The sequence below is a fragment of the Astatotilapia calliptera genome, chromosome 7 (assembly GCF_900246225.1).
Source record: "Astatotilapia calliptera chromosome 7, fAstCal1.2, whole genome shotgun sequence".
NCBI classification, from domain to species: domain Eukaryota; kingdom Metazoa; phylum Chordata; class Actinopteri; order Cichliformes; family Cichlidae; genus Astatotilapia; species Astatotilapia calliptera.
This window is the reverse complement of record NC_039308.1, coordinates 23,086,005-23,107,051: the sequence shown is the minus strand read 5'-3', so window position 1 is coordinate 23,107,051 and position 21,047 is coordinate 23,086,005. Positions and strand designations below refer to the sequence as shown.

Genomic DNA, 21,047 nt, shown 5'->3' with positions numbered 1-21,047 from the left:
AACAAAGGAGGAGAGGAAGAAGGTATGCATGGAGGCAGCGAGAGAGGAGGGAAGACAGGAGTGTGGAGGCGAGAGTGATTTGAAATGTAGGGACTACAAACGACACAGAATATAGATCCGCCAGGCAGGAGGAGAGGAAGACCACAGAAAAGATTCATGTACATGGTGAAGGACGACATGTAGAGGACTGGAGCGAGGGGGAACAGATGGAAGCAGCCAAAGGAAGATGATTTCAGCCAAGTAACAACACATTTGAATGCTAAATGTTGTGAAATAGCTACAGCTGTCATAAGCAAAATGGAATCTGGCAACCTTGTGAGATTACCTTGATCTTGTAAACCTGAGATGTAAGAAAGTGGTAGAAATGCTAAATAGTATCACACTTACAGCAGTCATCAAATGTCCTTCTTGCCAACAGTGACTGATGCGCAGTGCGTCTCCAGATGAGGCCTGTAAAACTAGCCTGAAATGCTACGCTTAATTTTTCAGTGTGAGAACTTGAATGAGACAGCATGATGGGTTTGGATTGACGCACCAAAAGGATCAGAATAAACGGAGGCAGGTGGAGGGTTCCCATGTGTAAAATCTTTATTATGTGCACAGAACTGTTCGTCAGGGGGAGGGGTTTGAGTGAAACACGAGCTGGGTGAGTGGTCCCTTCCCAACACCAATATACACTGGAGAGGGCAACCTTTGACCCTTGACAGTGACGAGAGGCACCACTACATTTGCACAACATTTACACCAGAGAGATGCACCCCTCCCACCCCTCTCCCTCGATTAAAACCCCAGTTAAATTTAAAGCCCAGAAGATCAGGAATAAAATGTTTTTTTAAGAAGGGATTCTTTCACATTCATAAATCTGATGGATTATCATTGAGCAAACTGATGGGAGGAAGAAGCATATACTGTTTAAAAAAAACAAAAAACAATCCAGGTTGGCTATATCATTCTACCAGGCTGTGACTGGAATGTACAACAGGAGAAAGAAAACAAAATGTAAAAGCAGTGCATGAAATGGCACACAATCCATATTTGGCAACACAAAAATGAACAATGGAAATACTGATGCTACATACAGTTGTAGAGTACAAACGTTACATAAGAACCACAATTTGAAAAAAACAAAACAAACAAAAAAACAAAGAAAATAAAAGAAATTAAGACTGTTCCTTCAACAAAAATGTCTTTGCTTCAGATGTGAACACGGGCTGCGAGAGTTTTTCCTTTTCCCGCCGTGCTGTCGGGGCGAAATGTGAGACAGAAGGCTTTGATGAGGAAAGATAAAAAGTTCATCTTGGAATGTGGGCTTGGAATCGTCACGGGGACGATGCCAAGCTCGATGAAGCCGAATCTGTTGAATTTGGCCGTGGCTGACCCCATCTGGTCGGTTCTCTCCCTAAAAACGACGAGTGGTCCTGGGAAGGGGCCGCGTCTTACATGGCGACCTTTGCGACCTGCTCTTCCAGTCTGGCGATGCGACGGTCCTGAAGGATGACGCGGTCCCTGAGCGACTTGAACTCTCGGAGCACCTCTTCCAGCTTGTCTTCCATTTTCTGGTCAAAAAACACAGAGTGAGTTAGCTCCATGAAGCCATTTAAAAACGTCGTTTATCATTTTAAACATTTAAACAACTTTTTGGAAACAGTGATTTTTTTATTTATTTCTTGACTTAGAGACCCTGCAAGCAGTTAACATTTTCCTTTGCTGTCACACTCAATTGTGACTCCAACACCCGAGTATGTGCTGATCCATAATTTTAGTGAATTGTTCCAACCATAATAATAATTACTGGGATCGGAGAATTGAAAAGTCAGCTAAAAGAGGGAGCAGTAATGAGACGACGTTACACAACACAGATTCGGCTTTTCAGTCCCGACACTCACTACTGAGGATTGTGGAGAAGCGTGCTTCTGGACAGTCGGGACATTTTCCACTTTTGTGGCCGGCTTGCTCTCCAGAACATTCGTCTTGACCACTTTCAGGTCCCGGTTCTTTGTGGAGACGTAGCCATCTTTCAGTGAGATCAGGATGGGCCCACCGTTCTTGCCCGCAAACCACTCCTCCGCCTCCAGGGAGGGATCAGGGCCGGCCGTGTCTGGGTACAGGTCGTCCTGGAACAGATCCGACTGGGCAGGTGCAGATGATACAGGGAGAGAAAAAAAACAAAAACAAATGTTGAGGTGTAAAAGTTAGAGGACCTGGTCTTTAGAGCAGCAAAGGAAGCACAGCAGGCAGGTAAAGCTATATAAACAGACTTACCTTACGTGGGACTGTCATGATGATCGGTTCGCATTTTCTCTCGTGTAATTTGTAAAACCTACAGAGAAAGTTAATATTAGACAAGAATACGAGCTGTCAGAGGAGCAAAAATATCAAAAGAAGTCCTACTTCTAGTTTCTAAAGCAGGGCCAGGGACTAAAATTGGCCTGACAAAGACTCTAATCCGGACAATTGGACAGCTTTAGAAAATATAAAGGGGGACATAAGCTTGGGACTTTTAACTGCATTTTCACAAGTTTTACAGCTTTTCCAACTGATAAAAGCCTTCGCGCATTGATGTAATATGAATGAATGCCAAAGCAATAGACATTTAAACATTTGAATAAAAAGATGTCACTATTATAGAAGTTTTTTTCCCCCCTTATGGCTTTACAGTAAAAACAAAACAAAAACTTTCCATTATGTTAAATGAGTTTTACATGAAGTCTAAAGTGTGAATACTTTGATACTGAACATCTGTGGATTGTTGGTCACATAAAATATTATCTGAAACACAGATTTTGCTGCTTTGGGCTTAGAGTGAAGTTTGGATTAAGCTAAAAATAGAGTTATGAACTTAACACACTTGTTTTGCTGGCATAAATAACCACCACATCTACATACACACACACACATTTTCTATGGTATACCACAACTACATTATTTATAAAAAAAATATTCTGTGATTCCCTCAACTGTGAGTCACATCTCCTTGGGGACTTTCCACTTTGAGAATTACTGGTAAATCTAATTTGGGGAGGCTGCGGCTCTGGAGGTAGAGCAGGTCGCCTACCAATCAGAAGGTCGGCGATTCGATCACATGTCTACATGTCGAGGAACCCCAAGCTGCCCCTGATACACGCATTGGAGCGCAAGTGCGTAAATGTTGGGTGAAACGGGATTAGCCTTAGAAGAAAAAAAAGCCCTTCTATGCATATGGGTGAATATGTAGAAAGAAGGTCCTTTGAGTGCTCAGTCGACTCACAGACTTGCTCGTCTCAATAAACACGTCCATCAAAGACTCATCAGGCAAGCTGTAGTAAATTTTTGACAGAAAATAAAACTAATGATATTTCCTTTATATTTTTATTTTAGTTCATTTTTCCAATTTCAAAAAAAGAATTTAATTTAGCTTACTTTTTTAACATGTCTCATATTCCTTTTAATGAACTAAAATGGGTTTTCACATTGAATCGTAGTTTTTAGTTTATTTCTAGTTAACCTTGGACATCGAGTAGAAATATTATTACTGTACCTTGCTATTTCACATTTGTTGACATCCAGACCTCTTTTCGGCATGTACCCCATGCCCCTCTGGGGCTCCTTGGTGGAAAAGGTGTTGAGGTAGTGAACGAATGGTGCCTCATCAGTTATCTCAAAGTACCGAATGCTGCTGTCACCCTGAGGACACATTCACAGCTTAAAGTTAAGTTTGTGAAAAGAGTGATAAAGGGTAATTCAAATAAAAAGAAAAGCATTTGTAAATAAGAGGTTGATGTACCTTTCCACACAGGTAAACTATGTTGGTGTCGGGGTCATAGAAGGGCAGCAGGACTCCATTACTGGTGTCCATCTCTTGAACACATATTGGTTCATCCATGCTATCCTGGAAACATAAAATTCCTCCCATGTAGTGACAGCATAGTGTCGGATAACATTTACAGAGCTAATAGATCTGCCCCTGTTAGACTTTGATTTGACTGCCCCCAGCTGGAGATGAGGTGTCATAGCCTCAGAGTACAGATAAATGCTCCTCCTGTACCAATCAGGACAGGAGAAACTGACGATGCCCCTGATATTTTGACTTGTATTATTGGACAGAAAGCAAAATTCCCTAACCTTAACATTACTTTAAAAGACAGGAGTGTCGTGAGGATAACAGTGTAATGTGATGTATCAGTGTGTTCAGTATTAAATGACTTCAGTGACATACAGTTTTCCAGAGGGCTAGCTGGCGCTCGCTCATGCGGCTGAATCCAGTGGTGAAAATGTTTCCATCTGCTAAAAAGATTGCTCTCATTGGCCGAGCTCCCTCGTGAGCTTTGTCCTTCTCCTTAAAACAGAAACACACTGGTCAGGTTTGGCGATCAATGCTTTGAAGTGAAGCGCTACGGCCCCCGAATCCCTCAGGGCTTTCACTTACCGCCACAATCTTTTTTTTACGAGGGTCAATGACGCGGACCTTCTTGTCCTTGCAGGCGGTGCAGAGCAGGCTGCCGTTGCGGCTCCAGCTGACACTAAAGATAACATCAGGGTGCATGTCCTCCAGGTTTATCATAGCCTCTCCTGTGCCCACATTCCAGATGATGATCTGATTGTCACACCCTAAAATGGACACGCACAGTGTGAGTGCACACGCCTCTTTGTCCGAGTTTATTTTCAGCACTTTACACCACACGGAGCAATGCAACGACGGTAGGGGGTCGAGATAATCGGTCAGATCTGGAGTTCAGCTGTGTGCAGAGGATGAGTTACCCATGCAGGCAGCATTACTGCACTTGGAGGGAATGGATTGTTCCAAAGCTTCAGGTAAAGGTTACCTGCGCTGAGAAGAACATTGCGTGCGGTGGGGTGCCAAGACACAATGCCAACCCTTTTAGAATGGCCCTCTAACACAACCACAGGCTCTGAAAGGGGAGATTCCAGTCCGTTCTCAGGTATCTGCCAGACCTACACCGGACAAAGAAAGTTAGAGAAAATCTGCTGAATAAAGATCTTTTTAAATAAATATTACACAGAAAGTAGTGCAAGTTTTACAGCGGTACATTAACTCCATTCTAGTTTATAACAACATCCTATTTTCTCTTATATTATACAGCACATAGTTCACAATACATAAACTGTAAAGGGCAACTGCACTTTAAGTACTGCTCTGTTAAATACTAAAGCATAAACCATAAAAACCCCAAGAAAAATCAAATGTCATGTTCTTACCATGACTGTGCAGTCCTCCGAGCTGCTAGCAATGACATGGTCATTATGAGGACACCACTCGATGTCCAACACTGGGCCTGTGTGACCACATACTGTCGGGTAGGCCTTGTCTATACGGCCAGTCTACAACACACAGCACAAGCTTATTATAAAGAGGTCAAAAAGTGTAAGCTAAGGCAGCGCAGTCAAGTCTAGCTAGCTGATAGGAGTTAAAAATAGGCAAAAATTGCCAACAGAAGCGATTCAGTCCTGTTGAATTTTAGTAGAAAACACATGTTCATTCACAAAAGTCTGTTTAATCACATTTAGTCCATTACAACCCCTAAAAAGAGCACCTAACATTTCACGATGTTTTCCAAAGACTGAATTCATTTGTGGCCGAAGTGGAGGTGGTGAACTTTGATATTCAGCTGCAAAACAACTTGCTGCAGACGGGAGATCAGTTTAATGCTTTTTGGGTATTTACTTAAAATCTGATATCCAAGTATCATTTCTGTCTTTTCCACATGACTCAAAGTAAAAGCACTTTACTCCAGATGTAGGACACTGAGCAGCAACTATAACCTAATCATCCAAGCAGCCTAAAATAATGTCAGAGCAGCTGTCCTCTGTGTGGATTATGTGTTGACTGATACAGCTGTAACATGACACAAACTGAATGCCTTTAGAATCGTGCGAATTTAAACATTGATTATCTATGGGCTAACAGCAGGGGCGCACTGAAGAGCCGGTATTCATGGTTAATTCACCATGTTCTGAATGACAGAGTGTGCTGCAACACCCCCTGTGCCTCTGGATAAGCTTTACACTATCAGTGTCCAATTTTTGAACCAGGAACAGTTTTCTAAAAGATTTTTTTTCCAACCTGACATTTAAAGCCACAATTTTTGCCTTTGATATTAAGATCAAAAACATTTGCAATGTCATTATGAAACACCCCAATCACATCATATCCATAAGTTCAAATGGGCCTTCAGCCGAGTTCCCAGCTGCGCTGGTCTGAGTATTTAAGAAACTGCTGGTCTACTAGGATTTTCCCTGTACAACTATCTCTTGGGTTTGCAGACAATGGGAAACTATCCAGTGAGCAGAATTTCTTTGGGTGGAAATATTTTGGTGATGTCAGCAGTTAAAAAAATCAATTTAAAAATAATCTGTTAATATATAACAGATCAAACCTTGAAGCAGATGTGCTACACCAGCAGAAGACCAAACCAGGTGTCACTCCTGTCAGCTCAAAACTAAACTAAAACAAAATGAACCCAATTTACACAGCTTCCACAAAGTTGGACAACAGAGTGGAAAAACACTTCTTGCTCTGATGAGTCTCAGTTCAGGTGATAGAGTTAAAATTCAATCTAAACAACATGGTGGCCATCACGCCTACTGGTGTTGGCCAGAGGGGCCGATGGCGCGATATGGCAGCCTCGCTTCTGTCAGTCTGTCCCAGGGCAGCTGTGGCTACAACTGTAGCTGCCTCCACCAGTGTGTGAATGTGAGAGTGAATGAATAGTGGAATTGTAAAACGCTTTGGGGGTCTCGAAAAGCGCTATATAAATGCAATGCATTATTATTATTACTAGTACCTAATAAAGAGGCCGGTGAGCATATCTAGTTATAGAACTTAGAATTTCTTTGATGTTGCGCCCAGACAGGTGCTGCTTATATGCAAACATTCTCTCAGTAGATCAACTAATTGGTGGTCACTGAGATCCCCCCCAATCTTGTTTTTCTTGCAATTATTATTGGTGAACTCCGAAATGTAACAATTACATATATTCTTATTCATGAGGTGCGTAAAGTATAACAGCTTTCACACTGTTGTTCAGTAGCTGTTTCTATCTATTCAGTGTTGTCGTGGTGTTAGCTTGTTTGGCCAGTTCTGAATATGAATTACCACTTGGATACTGTGAGCTGCATTTAAAGTGAAAAAACGCTGCACTATCATATCACATGAACATCATTTGAGGGACATTTTGTAACAAAATGATTTCCCACCACAGCGGAAGAAAGAACATCACAGATCACATCACACGACTGCACACTTCTATTCTCTCTTATATCATTTAAATGGATCTGCCATCACAACTCTTTGACACCGATGGAAGCAAGGCATCTCACCTTTTGGAGAGGAAGTACAAGAAAAGCACCTCCCCCGCTGGCCTCTATGATGATGGCGACAAACTTGGGGTTGACGGCACAGAAGGAGCTATCCCACGTGACCCTGGACACGCGGATGTCATCGTAGCACTGGTCGTTCCTCACGGCCTGGCCGAACACGTGACGGAACTTGCTCTGTCGCACAACTCGCCGCATCATATCTGCAGAGAGGATGTCAGGGTTTTGTGCATTTTGCAGGCAAATGTTCTAATTAAATGACGACAGTTTGCTACACAAGTGAAAACCAAGTGGCCTCTTGGTCTGCACAAATCTGACAATTACCTCAGATTTGTGCAGACTGGTAAACGCACTAAACCAAAGTTACCTCGGGGTAACTTTGGTTTAGTGCCAGCACAGACTCTCATCTCACATTATGCTCATTAACAGTGACTAAATTTGGTCCTGTGCATGCAGAGGAAACAAGTCGGCTCTACCTACTGGCAAATGCTATGAAGTTAAACCATAGAAGAAGACGCATCTTGCATGCCGAGTGTGACACGTACACATTAGATGGGTATATTAAAAACAACCCAAGGCGGTTCATTTCAAGTCTTAAACATGTACATACAAAATGTATTTTGGGTCTATTGATTCAGATGCAGCAACGAAAGTTCAGCCCCGTCATCGCGGATGTTATATTTTTAAAGTGCTGCATCAGTTCCTGTGAGCACACCACAGATGGCCTGTTGTTGCTCCAAGATTCTGGCTATGATCTGAATTGTTGATGCACGCTGGAGCTCTGTGTGTCTTTAAGCACATTACCCCCGTGTCTTATTGAATTCAGCCCAAGTCATCAGGTAGTAAGTGCAGACATCTCATGAAGTTAACCCTGGCTTGTCTTAGGCACAGTCTATTGTAATTCCTAAACTCTCGGTATTCAGGACTTTTATTCCGTTTTAGTGACAGGCTTTATTGTATAATTATGTGGGAAACATCCTGTCTCAGGACAGTAATTAAGGTGCCAGTCTGAACCGACTGAGCGTTACACAAGCTGCAGGCTTTCTTTTTTCCCTCTTGACATCCACAGGTCTGTCAACACACCAAACCCACCTGCTTTCACACGTCGAGCCACAGATTCTGAAAATGGAAAGCTGAATCACGCATTATTTTTGACTACCATCATTTTTTGGCAGTTTAGTTAAAAAAAACAAAAAACAAAACAGCTTTGCAAATAAGTTTTCCAGAATTTTACTGATTTTAAAGACATTTAAAGCAGAATGAGCTGCTCCAGTCTCACCAATCTCAATGTGTCAAGATAAGATTGACGCTGTAAAGCCCATTATACACCCACACTGAATAGATGTCTTTGATTATTCAGGCTGGTTAGACTTCAGGACTGTGCGCATGTGTACAGATCAGGACTGACTGACACTCTTCTGTAGTTTTGCTGCATCACGTATAATAATGTGGCTGCTTTTTAATTCATATTTAGTGTGTAAATAACTACCTCACCAGCCACAGTTTATACTGCCCATATGGAGAGCACTGATAATGCCTTAAAAGCACTTCTATCTGCAAATATTATCACACCTTTGTGCAATATAAGGAAGTGGTGAATTGCTCTTCCTAGAAATACAATGCTTGCTCTGGAAATTCCCATGGCAATTCCCAAAGCTGCAAACACTGACCACATTGCTGCAGGGCTGCATAATGCTTGAACAGCAAAGCGCTGCTGTTTACAGCCCATCGGAACAGCATGTTCCCTCAGTCAATATTAGATCTCCATTCAGCAGCAGTCACCTTCACTCCACATATTCACCTGACGAGATGAGATGCCTCACAACCCCGCAGGCTTTAGTTGATGCTACTTATTTAAAATGATGCTCTCTGCCCTCCACCACCCAACCCCAGCACACACATCACTGAGCGTCATGATGGTGGCCTTACAGACAGCAGAGCACACAGTATTTAGCCTTGACGCTGCAGGTAAAGACTAGTGCTAACATTTTGTGGTCCGAGAGTCAGAAGGGGGACAGTTTGGTGTGTGATGCTAAAAAGACTCAGTCAGCAGCCCCCCAAGGTGTGTGGCCTCCCTGGCTGCTATACTCACAGTCTGGGCAACTGTGATTAAATGGGTGTGTGCGATACTGCCACTTTAAATCCAATTCAGCTTTTGTTTATAATAATGGCCACATACATGGGATATATATTTTAAAATTAAAGGCTGAGTATTTCATGTACGTCGTATTCATTGGAGGCTCCGTGCTAGCGTTAAACAAAGGTTGCTGGCTAACGTTAGCCGACACAACCACAAAGCTCCGCATGTCCCCTCCGCCCCCCGCTCTCCTCTTTAAATCAGTTATATTAATAATTTTATTTAGCAGTCAATGTTCACTTGTGATTTTAGATGACCTCTTCAGACTCTTAAAAGTAGATAGTTACCGTTATTTAAAAGCTTTACGTGCCATTAGCAAACCGGCTTTAAAGAAGAAGAAAAAGAGGATGGGGGGTGGACATGTGTGTTTTGGTCAGTATAGGGTTTTGGGGGAGCATTCCCCAGAGATATCCAAGAAACACAGCACTAAGCGAAGTTTAATCTAAGCTTTAACCAAATACGGTGTAACAGACTAAAATTTATACGGTTCAGGGGAAGGTGATAACCGCAGACACTGTTCCGCCGCACTGCCGGGGGGGGGGGGGGGAGCTCGGCAGCTGTGCCGGTGGGCCGGGGCTGGGTCACCAGCAGCGGCGGGCACGCAAGCGTTTCACCGCCAGCGAGTAGGAGGCGACGGGCGGGGAGTGTTTTTCCTCACACATGCGGGGTTTGTGTGTGGTTCACTCAGCGTTTACCGGGGACGAACTACCGCTGCTCTAGCTGGGCAGCGCGTTTTGCATCCTAACGGCTAGCTGCTAACAGTTAGCTGCGGTGGAGCTCTGCCAGCTGACGCAAGTGCAGATATTTCCACCCAAAGGTTTTTTTCCCCCCTTCTTTTTTGGCTGCTCCCATTCTCAAACCCATCCAACGAGCTACACAGATGCTGCACAACAAACCACTGATATATAACACGCAAAATGCACAATGTCACTCTTTCTTACCTCCTAAATCTATGCAAGATTTTTCGTACGCACGGGGAAGGGGAGGGGGGGCAAATCAATCACAACTCATGAATGTGGTAGTTTAGGCGGGCCCTTATCCTGCAGGACGTTGCTAGTATCCCTTGACTTCACCACCAAAAGAAAAAGAAAAAAAAAGAAGCCCAGCCGCAATGCTCTTATTCCCCTTTCTTCACTGCAGATGGGTAGCCAGAGGCAATTTAAAAAAATCTAGTGGTATTTCAGGATGCCAGATGGCAAACAGAGCATCTCCAGCTCGGTCCTCACCTGCGGAAGTCTAGTATTCGTCTATTCTCATCTCGTTATTGAATTCAATAGAATACGCTGACGACTGGCTACGGCACATGCGCAAATGAAAAGTCGGATTTTTTTCTTTGCTTCTGATTAAATGGGATGGGGTTTGCTGGAAAACTGGGTGTCTTCACTGTATCCGCGTGTTTCTGTTTAAGGAGACATTCTGAAAATATTCGTTTAGCGCAAAAAAATGTGGAAAAACAGGAGCATCTTTTGTGTGAGGGTCCCTCCCCTCCCCCTCCGTCCCATTCCTCCCACCTACCAGCTTGTCCTGTCCAAAAACATGAAAAAGAAAGGACGAGCGCTCATTTGTACTGTTCTGTACTTTTGGTATTGATCCACTATCAAGTAAATACAGGGCCAGTATTACCGATACCAATACTTTAAACCTATGCGGACACCTTATGTTTAATAATCATTAAATCACTGTGATTTTTTACTTTCCACAATGCCTTTCAATTTTTTATGTAGTTTGAAAGGGGATTTTTGATTTTTTTTTTTGATTTTTTTTTTTTTTTTTTGGAGACCAGGAATGTAAATATGCCTTTCTTTAAAGCACTTTCGGACAACCTTCGTTGTTTCTGTTATGCTATAGGTACTATAGGTCATAAATAAAATAGACGTGACAGTCGGCACAAAAGGTTCGGACATTTTTCACAGTGGATGTTTAAGGTGTATTGGTTTCATCCTATCGCGTTAGTATCCATCCCATACCAGTGTTGGTATGGATACTATCGATATTTGGATTGATCCGCCGACCTCTCGCACCCAGTCTAACAAGGGGAATCAGCCATTAAATGCTGCCTTTGTTGAATTAAGTGACTATATTTTCACTGAACATATTTAACCTCCTAAGACCTGAACTCTTCCACGACATGCATTTTTAATTTCTCTTTGATATTTGGGCATATTGGGGCCTGATGAATGTAGAAACAAAGAATTTTTGTTTTTAAGAAAAATGAGAGCCACATATGAGGATATTCATTTAAAATTTTGATAGAACAGTAGCAGTATAATGTCCTTGTAAGTGGATATCAGGCCCATGTAGAGCAAAATTTAGTATTTTGGTCTAAATAACCCAAAATGTGATGTCCACATATGTGGACGGCAGGTCCTAGGAGGTTAAAGCAAAGTACAGATGAGCTAAGTACAGATGAGGACACAAGTATCATCTCCTCCCCCATGAGATTGAAAGTTTTTGTCAAAATTTTCTAAACAAAAACTGACCTTTTTATTGAGCCACAGCACAAACCACTGGTATGCAATGATGTGCTTTAATGTTATAGGTTGTAAAATCAAGTTAAAACTGAGGGTTATCTTCCAGTTTACACACAGTATAAAAACACCGGCAAGGGTTTGACCTGTCACTTGAGAAAACATTGTGCCAAAAACAAAAGAAATCAGTTTGGGCTTGAGAAAAAAAAAAGATTCTCTCAAAGCAGGAGATGGATATACAAAGTTATCACAGTGTTGCCAAGCTGGAATGGGAGCTAAGGTGGGAAGCACAATATGTCAAAGACTCTGGAAAGAAAATTAGAAAAAGACACGAATAAAGACCCCAGAACAACTGCCAGGACATCAGTGAATGACTTAGCAAGGTTGAAAATTGTAGTCTCAAAGAAGACAACCACTTGAACCCTGCACAGGTAGGGACCGTGAGGTTGCAGAGCAAGAAAAATTCCACTTCTGCAGAAGAGACTCCTTCAAACCAGAGTTAAGTATGCCAAGGACAACCTGGAGAAAGATTATGAATAATGTAAATGTGTTCTTTGGTGAGATGAGACCAAACCAAACTTTGGCCACAGAGAAGGGAGAATCATACAACCCAAAGAACACCGTCCCTATAGTGGATCATGGTGGTAGAAGTGGGCATTCTTCAGTGTGTCTGGAACTGGACAGCTCATTAAGGTGGGAGCACTCATGAAGAAAAAGTATGTATGAAGATTTTGAAAGAAAAACTCAAGCAGTCAGCAGCAAAACTGGATCTAAGTTGTCGCTTTGTCTTCCAACACGACAACGACCCAAAACATACGCCGCTTCACGTGAAGAACTACCTCCACATTACTGATGTATTGCACAAATGAGAAAAATCTGTGGCATGAACTAAAGAGCGAGGTTCATGCCACAAGACGATCAAATCTGGACGAGCTTGAGTGATTTGCCAAAGAAGAATGGGCTGGATTTGCTGAGGAGATGTGTGTTTGACTTGTCCTCATCTGTAGATGTTTGTGATAGAACCAGTTTCCCTTATTGCTAGTTGATGCCTAAAATAAAGGGTTCAGTTGTTTTTATGCAGTCTAGTAATTACATGTCTGATTCAAATTTTTTTAAAGTTGTTATTGACCTTTGGGACAGATAAGAAAGTAACAGGCCTATTTCAGGCCTTTCATTCCCATCATCATGTCTTCATAAAGGTCAACACTGACTTCTCATTAATTTCTAATGCTGCATTTCCAATTTCTTTTCCCGCTTGTTACATAAGGACAAGGGCTTTGGAGCCTATCCCAGTATGTGTCAACAGAAGTTGGGGGAAAATCATGGACAGTTTCCAAGACTGCCACTGGGATTATAAGGTGGTCTATTATATTAATATTCACATTAACACCTCAGGGTTAACTAGAGTATGCGGTTTGTGACTGCTGTTCATTACCTAGACCTTATTGTAGACTTCTGTTTCACTCAGCATGAGTAAAAGGCTTGCTGTAAATAGAGCTGTAAATAGAAATGGAGCTGTTTTTGGTTATTGCTTTTACCTCTTCAAAGAAATATCTAGCTCCACTACTCATCAGCCTCCTGCTAACTCTATCTGTCAACTGTTTACTCCTGTCCACAAGAGTTATGACGTTAAAGGTCAGACTTAAAACCAAAACAAACTACTTAAAGAGGCCAAAAGGACACTTCTTAGAGCTGCAGGAAACTGCAGCGAATTCTTCTCTGGGTTATCAAATGAAAATATATTATGGAAACACTTTCCCTCCAAATAACTGGCACTCAAGCACATCAGTCTTAATCAGCCCATCGTTATGTAGACAACCATGACCTTACTTTGAACATAAATGTTTGAATTGATCAAACGACACTTCTAGTAGATTTCATATACCACGAGATAACTATTTTAAGTGAAAGTCAACATTACTGCTTGCATAAATGGTTTGATAGAATATATGTAAGAACTTACCTTTCTTTGGAGACTGTTGCACTTCTGCTGGCCTTTCTTTGGATTTCTTTGGGACATCAAAGGCGTTCTTCATTTGGGATACTTTGATGCTCGGACTCTGCTCTGACACACGAACTGGAGCTTTGGACCCTTCAGGTCCCCGTCCGGCTTGATGTCTCTGCATTTGGTTTGCTTCTCTGATAATTTTTGCCACAGGCTTGTAGGAACCAATCTCACTGCCATTCCCTGCATCTCTCTCAGTGCTGCGATCACTTATATCTCTATGGTAAGCATAGTTAACGTGGTTATGGTCGCTGACCTGTGTGTGGACTGTTTCAGGTTGGACCTCTGGGTCTATTTCTTTTTTCCCTGAAGATGCAGGGTTTGGTCTTTCACCTTCATTCTCAGCTGTGACCTCCGGTTTGGGAAGTGTCTCAAATGGATTCGAGGGCTTTTGTGCGTAGGGTGGAGGTGACCATTTACTTCTGGTCCGTCTCTCTGGGAATACTCTTTTCTGCCACATGTCCAAGTTTTGTGTCTCTTCCTCTGGAGACAGATTTGCCATTCGCACACAGTACTCGAAGTCAATCATATCTCCATACCGGTCATCCATGTGCCTCAGTGAAAGATGGTCCCAAGGGCTAAGGTCAGCAGAGAGTCGACGAATGTTAGCTGGCACAGTGTAAGTGCCCTTTTCATCCCACAGTAAGCACATGTCCTGATTAGCTAGAGTGCTGCACGGAAGGTCTCTGTTAAAATGAAAAGTGTGCCTCCTCTTGACCCTCTCCTCTGAACGCAGGTGTTCCTTTCCTCGTCTTTGCACATCTGTAGACATTAACTGTGCAGTTTTCAGCTTTATAAATGGATTTTTAGGCTTTTTGGGAACCGGTGGCGGTGGACCTTTGATTTTGGGCTTTTCTTTTGTCACCGATTCACCTTTGTTAGACGTGGCGTCTGGTGCCATTGTTGAACTGACCGCATTTGTGTCAAGCTGCTTCATCATTGTTGTGTCTCTATTGGGCATCACATGAGTTAAAGGTGGAGGGGTGATGACAGCAGAGAAGCAAACAAGCTCGCTCTCCTTCTTTAGGCTTGCGACCTGTATCTTTCCATCACAGCCTCCATTCTCTGGCAGAGGAGGACTAGGGATCAAATCACATTCTTCCACTGTAAATGGGGGATTGTCTTGCAGTAGCAGTGTTATAGAGTTGGCTGCTTTGCCAACATCTTGGCTGTCATCTTTCTTGGTGCATGCTGAAACAATGCCCGTGACCCCTGCTTTAGCCCTCTTATACACAGCCCCAGCAAATCTGTTCTGGTACGACTGATCCACTTGTTGTCTTTGTGCAAGAAACCCCGAACTGTGGCTTTCCTTATCCTGACTTTTGGATTTGTTTAGCGTTGACAGGTGCTCCTGCTGGATGTCAGTAGAAACTTTCTCCTTGGTGTGGTCTCTCAAGTTTTGCTCCCCCTCTGCTATTCCGCTACCAGTTGTCTCACTCTGGGCTCCAGCTCCAACACAACCAGCTCCTTTTAGCTGACACCTGCTGCCTGTCACTTCAGCCAAACGTTGACCCATTTCCCTCTTAAAACAGACCGTGGGTGAAGTCCTAGCATGTGTGTCAGCTCCCATTAAAAGCGTGTCAGAGTTTCCTCTGCTTTTCTTTTCATTACCCTTTTCCCGAGGGGTATTCTTGGAAGGATGTACAAAGTTATCGTCATTGCAGATATCTGGTGTGTCTTCCTTACTTCCTCTTTTATTTAGTGATTCAGGCTTTTCTGTGTTTATCCTGTGCCTCAAAACAATATCGTTTTCCCTTTCCGGTGACGTCCACGTCTCATCCTTCTCAAGAACCACAAAGTCTTCCTCAGTAGTTGGATTGCATGTGGCTGATTTCTCCATGGCTGTAGTCCCAGCACAGGCCACAGCCTTATTCTCAGAGCCTTGCTTTTTGCCAAACGTTTGTCTAGTCTCCTTAGCCCTCGGGACAGTTTTTGACTTCTCTGTATTTCTACTTACTCCACCCACCCACTCTGTCCTAGTGTTCAGAGGGTGCTCCTTCTGACCTAGAGGCCTGATTGGCTGCCCACTTTGAGGGTCTGTCCATGGAGATGTGACTGTGTGCTCCCATGCTTTCCCAGTGGCTAGGCTGCTGCCACTGATCCCACTAATCTCACCAATACCCCGCGGGGTGACAAAGCTGCCATCATCCTGCTGTTTGCCCTCGTCTTGTTCTGCTACCTCTGTCTGCTGTGTATCTCCGGTTTGCTCTGAACAGTCAGAGTTATCAAGTGAGTCTTCGTCTTTTTCCGACAGCCTCTCCAGCTTCTGGCCCATGGCTGTTGCTCTGTCTTAGCATTAGAAAAAGAGCGTTAGGGACACTTCAAGATTCAGCATGGCATAATGAAGTCACGCGGATGGCTTGCCTGCCCATCCCAGTGAGATGAAATCACACAACAGACGCTACCATTATCAACTATCTTGAGTCTTTCTCTATTTTTGCATAATCTTCTGCACTGTTCACACCTGCCCTCCTGAGGCCTCTCTCTCTCTATCTCTTCCTATTCTGTCAAAGAGGAATGCTGTGGCGGCTATAATTAAAGTGGGTCTGGCTGCTGCCAATGAGTCAGGAGGCCAAAAAGGAAACACGACGAGTTATATAGGAGGTCAGCTGCCAGGTGCCAAGGTCAGACAAGGCAGTCTGAACAAATCTAATATCACTGAATAAACACATAACACCTAAATCACTACATTAATAAGCATTCAGTAGCATCTAATCCATGTTTTGTATAATTTGTGAGTGCAAGAAAATACATTTTAGTCAAGCTTGTGCCTTTGTGAGGCGTCATGCGCTGTCAATTACTGCTTCTGAGACAAGGCGTGTTTGTGCTGTGCGTGCCTGCCTTCAGACTGTCTGTAAATGTTTGTGATTGTTTTGGTGACGGGGTTTAGAGAAAGGTCAGCTGGAATCGTTTGTCCAGGGTCTGATGAGAACAGAGTTTAACCACAGACATGATGATGGATGGTGTAAGGTCCATTATTACAAAGGGGAAAACAGCTTAACGGGCTTCAGTGTTATGTGGAATTGGTATTCTTAGCTTTCAGGCAAACCAAGTGCAAAGCAAGGAGAGTGTATTGTTGCATGAGGTAGTTTTGTGCACACACAGACTTCATTTCAAACACCAAATCACGAGCTGCCGCATGAGAAGTTTTCTCACTGAGTAATCGCCATAGTAATACGGATTTTGCTGGCTGAAAAAGGAGTGAGGAAACTGACCAAACCTCTTCAGGATTTGGAATGAATGTACTTCTGCTTCAGCCATTTCACGCCTGAGGAGCACCAAGTGGCTCATCACTTCTTTTAAGCTTGTCTACCTACCTAATAAGATAAAAACAGAACTGTTATCTTTGAACCTTGACCCCTGTTTTAGCTCCCTTCACATAAGATAAAGATTGTGTCGAATCTTTACCAATTAAAAAAAAAATTCTGTTTGTTTGAATGTAAAAATATATTATTCTATTAAATAAAGTGATGCTAAAGTGATAGCCAATGGGAAGGTGGTTCATCCAAAAATATGTTTAAATGCGTATCTAAAATTAAATAAATAATGCTCTTAATAATACTGTGAGTGTCTGATGGGAAGGTAGGATGTAATTCATCATTCATTGTTATTTCTCCAGCTCTGGTTATCTGTTATGCGGCTAAAAACAGCTCGACTTGCAGCTTTACTGTATCTAAAGTGTTAAAGTGTTATTTTGGGATGGCTGTGTTACAAGGGCAGCCGGCGGAGGCATCTGTGACACTGACTTTTAAACCCCCACCCCCTCTTCATTTCCCATTCATGTGTCTGTCATGCTTTCAATAGTAGGCACACGGTTTATAAGAGACTTGTGACTTGGAGTACCCAAACTATTAGCCTGGTCTCTGCATAGGCTTTGTTTTTCCAGTTAAAACTACATTACTGTTCCTTTAGAGTGTTAACTCACAAAGTAACAAGCTCAAATTCAAATTCAGACTGTCAGTACAACGGGATGATATTCAGATGCATTATCTAGTCTGACAGTAAAATTTCCATAGCTTTCTGTACGGCTGGTCATAAAAAGGTAAATGGCCTTCAATTTTAAAGGTGGCATGATGGATTTAAATAAACTAAACGCTCCAATAAGGTGTTTCTTAAACTTGAAAAACATTTTCATTAAACATCTACCATACATATGTAATTATATACTTACATATCCATATTAAACATCTAATGATAGTAGATGGTGATACAGCAATGGAGCTTTTCAAAGCTTGAATGAAAATTCTTATGTTGTTAAATGTCATGAGGCAGTTACATACATTTTTCTACTAGCTTTCTATTGTAGTCTTTACTGTTAATGAATACTTTCTGAAACTATTCTGAATTCCCCTCGAGCAATTAACTGTCCATAGTTTTGAATGTTATCTAAGCACCACTGACATGAAAACACTAAAAATGTTTACAGAAAGCAGATGGAAAGAGGAAGCTACTTACTGAGGGTGATGTTTCAAACAGATGCTTCGCATGCCCGTAGGACTTTGGACTTTTTGCTCCTCCAGCAGTCACCTGCCCTGTGATGTCACACCGTCTTCATTTGACTAATTCAATAAGGGTGCTTTCTGCTCTGTCCATTTGACTAAAAGAGAAAGACAAGACCAGAAGATTTGCTGGTCAGATTTGCTTCATTTCCCTTACATTCTCTTTAGTAGTAACGTACCAACATAACTAGACTGCATCTAAAGAAATTTTTTTTTATTTTTAACTATAGGTACACCTTACTAGTACCAGGTTGAACTCCCATCAAAACAGACTTATTTTTTCATTGCAAAGAATCAACAAGATGTTGGAAACATTCCTCAGAGATTTTGGTCCATGTTGACATGATAGCACAGATGCTGCAGATCATAGATGAGACCTCCTGTTCCACCACACCCAAAGGTGTGGAAGCCATTTGTACAAGAAACCAGTATGAGATGATTTAAGCTCTGCGACAGGGTGTGCTATCCTTTTAGAAGCAGCCATCAGAAGATGTCATAAAAGGATGGAAATGGTCAGGAACAATACTCAGGTAGTCTATGGTGCTTAAATGATACTCAATTGATAGTAAGGAGTACAAATAGTGCCAAGAAATGATCCCCTACACCATTACACCACCAACAGCCACCTGAATCATTAATACAAGGCAGGATGGATCCATGCTTTCATCTTGTTTACGCCTAATTCTCACCCTGTCACTCAAATGTTACAGCAGAAATCAAGACTCCATTTTCCCAGAGAACTGCTGCTCACTGGATATTTTCTTTTTCCCCCCCAGACCATTCTCTGTAAGCACTGGAGATGATTATGTGGGAAAATCCCAGTAGATCAGCAGTTTCTGAAACATTCAGACGAGCCTGTCTGGCACTAACTAGCATGCCACATCCAAAGTCACTTAAATCACCTTTTTTCCACTATTCTCATACTTGGTTTGAGCTGCAACAGGTAATCGTAAGCATGTCTTCACACCTAAATATGCAGAGTTGCTGCCATGTGACTGGCTGATTATATTTGTGTTAACAAGCAGCTGAAAGGATGTAACTAACAAAGTGGCTGTTGAGTCTATATGTTTACACAAATGATGACACGCATTGCTAAAATTTTAAACTGAGTTGTTCTTTAGTCTAGTGTGTGTTGTCTACACTGGATGCATGCAAAATCCAACTGATTACACAGATAATGCAGAGGAAATAGTTTATTTCCATGATAAACATTAGACTGGACAACATATTAACAAAATGTAAAAAAAGTGCATACACATGAACATTGGCAATGTACAGTACACAAAAGTTAACAAAAAGCATCAAACGTAACAAAATCTTACTCTCAGGGAGGTTTTTACTTATTTACATCTTCCACTCAAGCTCACGTGCTTTGGGGCTGACTTGTGCTCTATAAATACACTCAAATACCTCAAATAAACCCCCCCTCCCTACATTACAATGTGTTTTTAACGTCCTCAGTGCTTGGCTCTTCAGTAGGATTGTCATTTTGAGGCCTGATGCCTGGGACTAATGCAATAAAACAAACACAGCCATTTTCCATAGAGCCTGAAAACTGCCTAAATTAGAGATTATATAAAATATTTTGCGTGGTACAAACACGAGAACTTAATTATGAGTACTTATCAATACACAGTAGCATTTTTAATACTTTCTTCTTAAATATTGACCATGTCTGCAAGCTAATATACTCAAATAGCAAATTGTAGAGAAAAATATGTACAGACTGGTAAATTTCAAAGATAAATTCATCCTATCTAACAGTTTAATGTAAATGATAGTTCTCATTCCAGCAAATAAGGTTCTTCAGCTATTGAACCAATACAATGTACCACAAGTCTCAACAATATCAAACAATTACATCATTATTAGAGGCTATTAATAAATGGAAGTCCACCAAGTGCGTTGAGGGAGAAGATGCTGCTGTAAATGAGCTCGAGTGTGTTTGCATACATTATAATATGTGCTAAGTTATACATTGCAAAGGGTAATGGTTATTATTGGGAGTGAGGTTAAGTAATGTACAAAAAGCCAGACCATCAACACACTCACAGAAAATTTGCAAAGCCTGTGATGCTTTATGTTAGAGCTAAGGCTGAGGTTAAGGCACTTAAATAGAAAAAAAGGGACAAAACCAGCCAAACATAGTGCTGTGGTGCAGGGATGCAGGAATTTTGTCAACCATAATCAGGTCCATGTGCCAAGAGCTTTAAAATGCTAAAAACTGGCTTAACGTGGAATCCCACCTTTAATACATTAAAGAAATAGTTTGAAATTTGATAATGTATGCTTACTTCGACAAAATCAACACCACCTTGGCATTTGATTGGTATAGTCAGAAGCTAGTTAGCGTAGCATGAAAACTAAAAACAACAAAAACAAACAAAAAAAGAAGATTTTTCACATTTTTTAAGTAAGATAATATGTCAAGTAGTGAAATAAATTGGTGGATTACACAGAGACCCATAAACTTAGTTTCTGCTTCCAGTCATCACACTAACCTAAGCTAACTGGATAATGGCTATAGCTTCATACTTACATTAAAGCATACCAGTTTTTTAGCTCCATATAATATTTCCTTAATCTGTCTTTCACAAACCTTTGCAAGTTCATCACTTGTTACA

At 41.8% G+C, this 21,047-nt stretch overlaps 1 protein-coding gene across 3 annotated transcripts; it reads right to left on the bottom strand.

The window, feature by feature from the left end:
* Nucleotides 1–565: 565 nt before the first annotated feature.
* Nucleotides 566–15,854, bottom strand: coro1cb (coronin, actin binding protein, 1Cb). Of its 3 annotated transcripts, none has more exons than XM_026173883.1 (11): nucleotides 13,883–15,854; nucleotides 7,318–7,517; nucleotides 5,197–5,319; nucleotides 4,803–4,932; nucleotides 4,406–4,587; nucleotides 4,196–4,315; nucleotides 3,764–3,868; nucleotides 3,518–3,663; nucleotides 2,263–2,320; nucleotides 1,887–2,129; nucleotides 566–1,556 (listed from the first exon to the last, which is right to left on the bottom strand). In XM_026173883.1, exons 1-11 carry the CDS (start codon nucleotides 15,762–15,764, stop codon nucleotides 1,437–1,439), a joined length of 3,309 nt encoding a protein of 1,102 aa, XP_026029668.1. In that variant the 5' UTR covers nucleotides 15,765–15,854; the 3' UTR covers nucleotides 566–1,436. The 3 variants fall into 3 exon arrangements, with proteins under 3 accessions (XP_026029668.1, XP_026029669.1, XP_026029670.1); XM_026173884.1 differs by lacking the exon at nucleotides 13,883–15,854 and adding an exon at nucleotides 10,393–10,748; XM_026173885.1 differs by lacking the exon at nucleotides 13,883–15,854 and adding an exon at nucleotides 10,678–10,744.
* Between the last annotated feature and the right edge of the window lie 5,193 nt (nucleotides 15,855–21,047).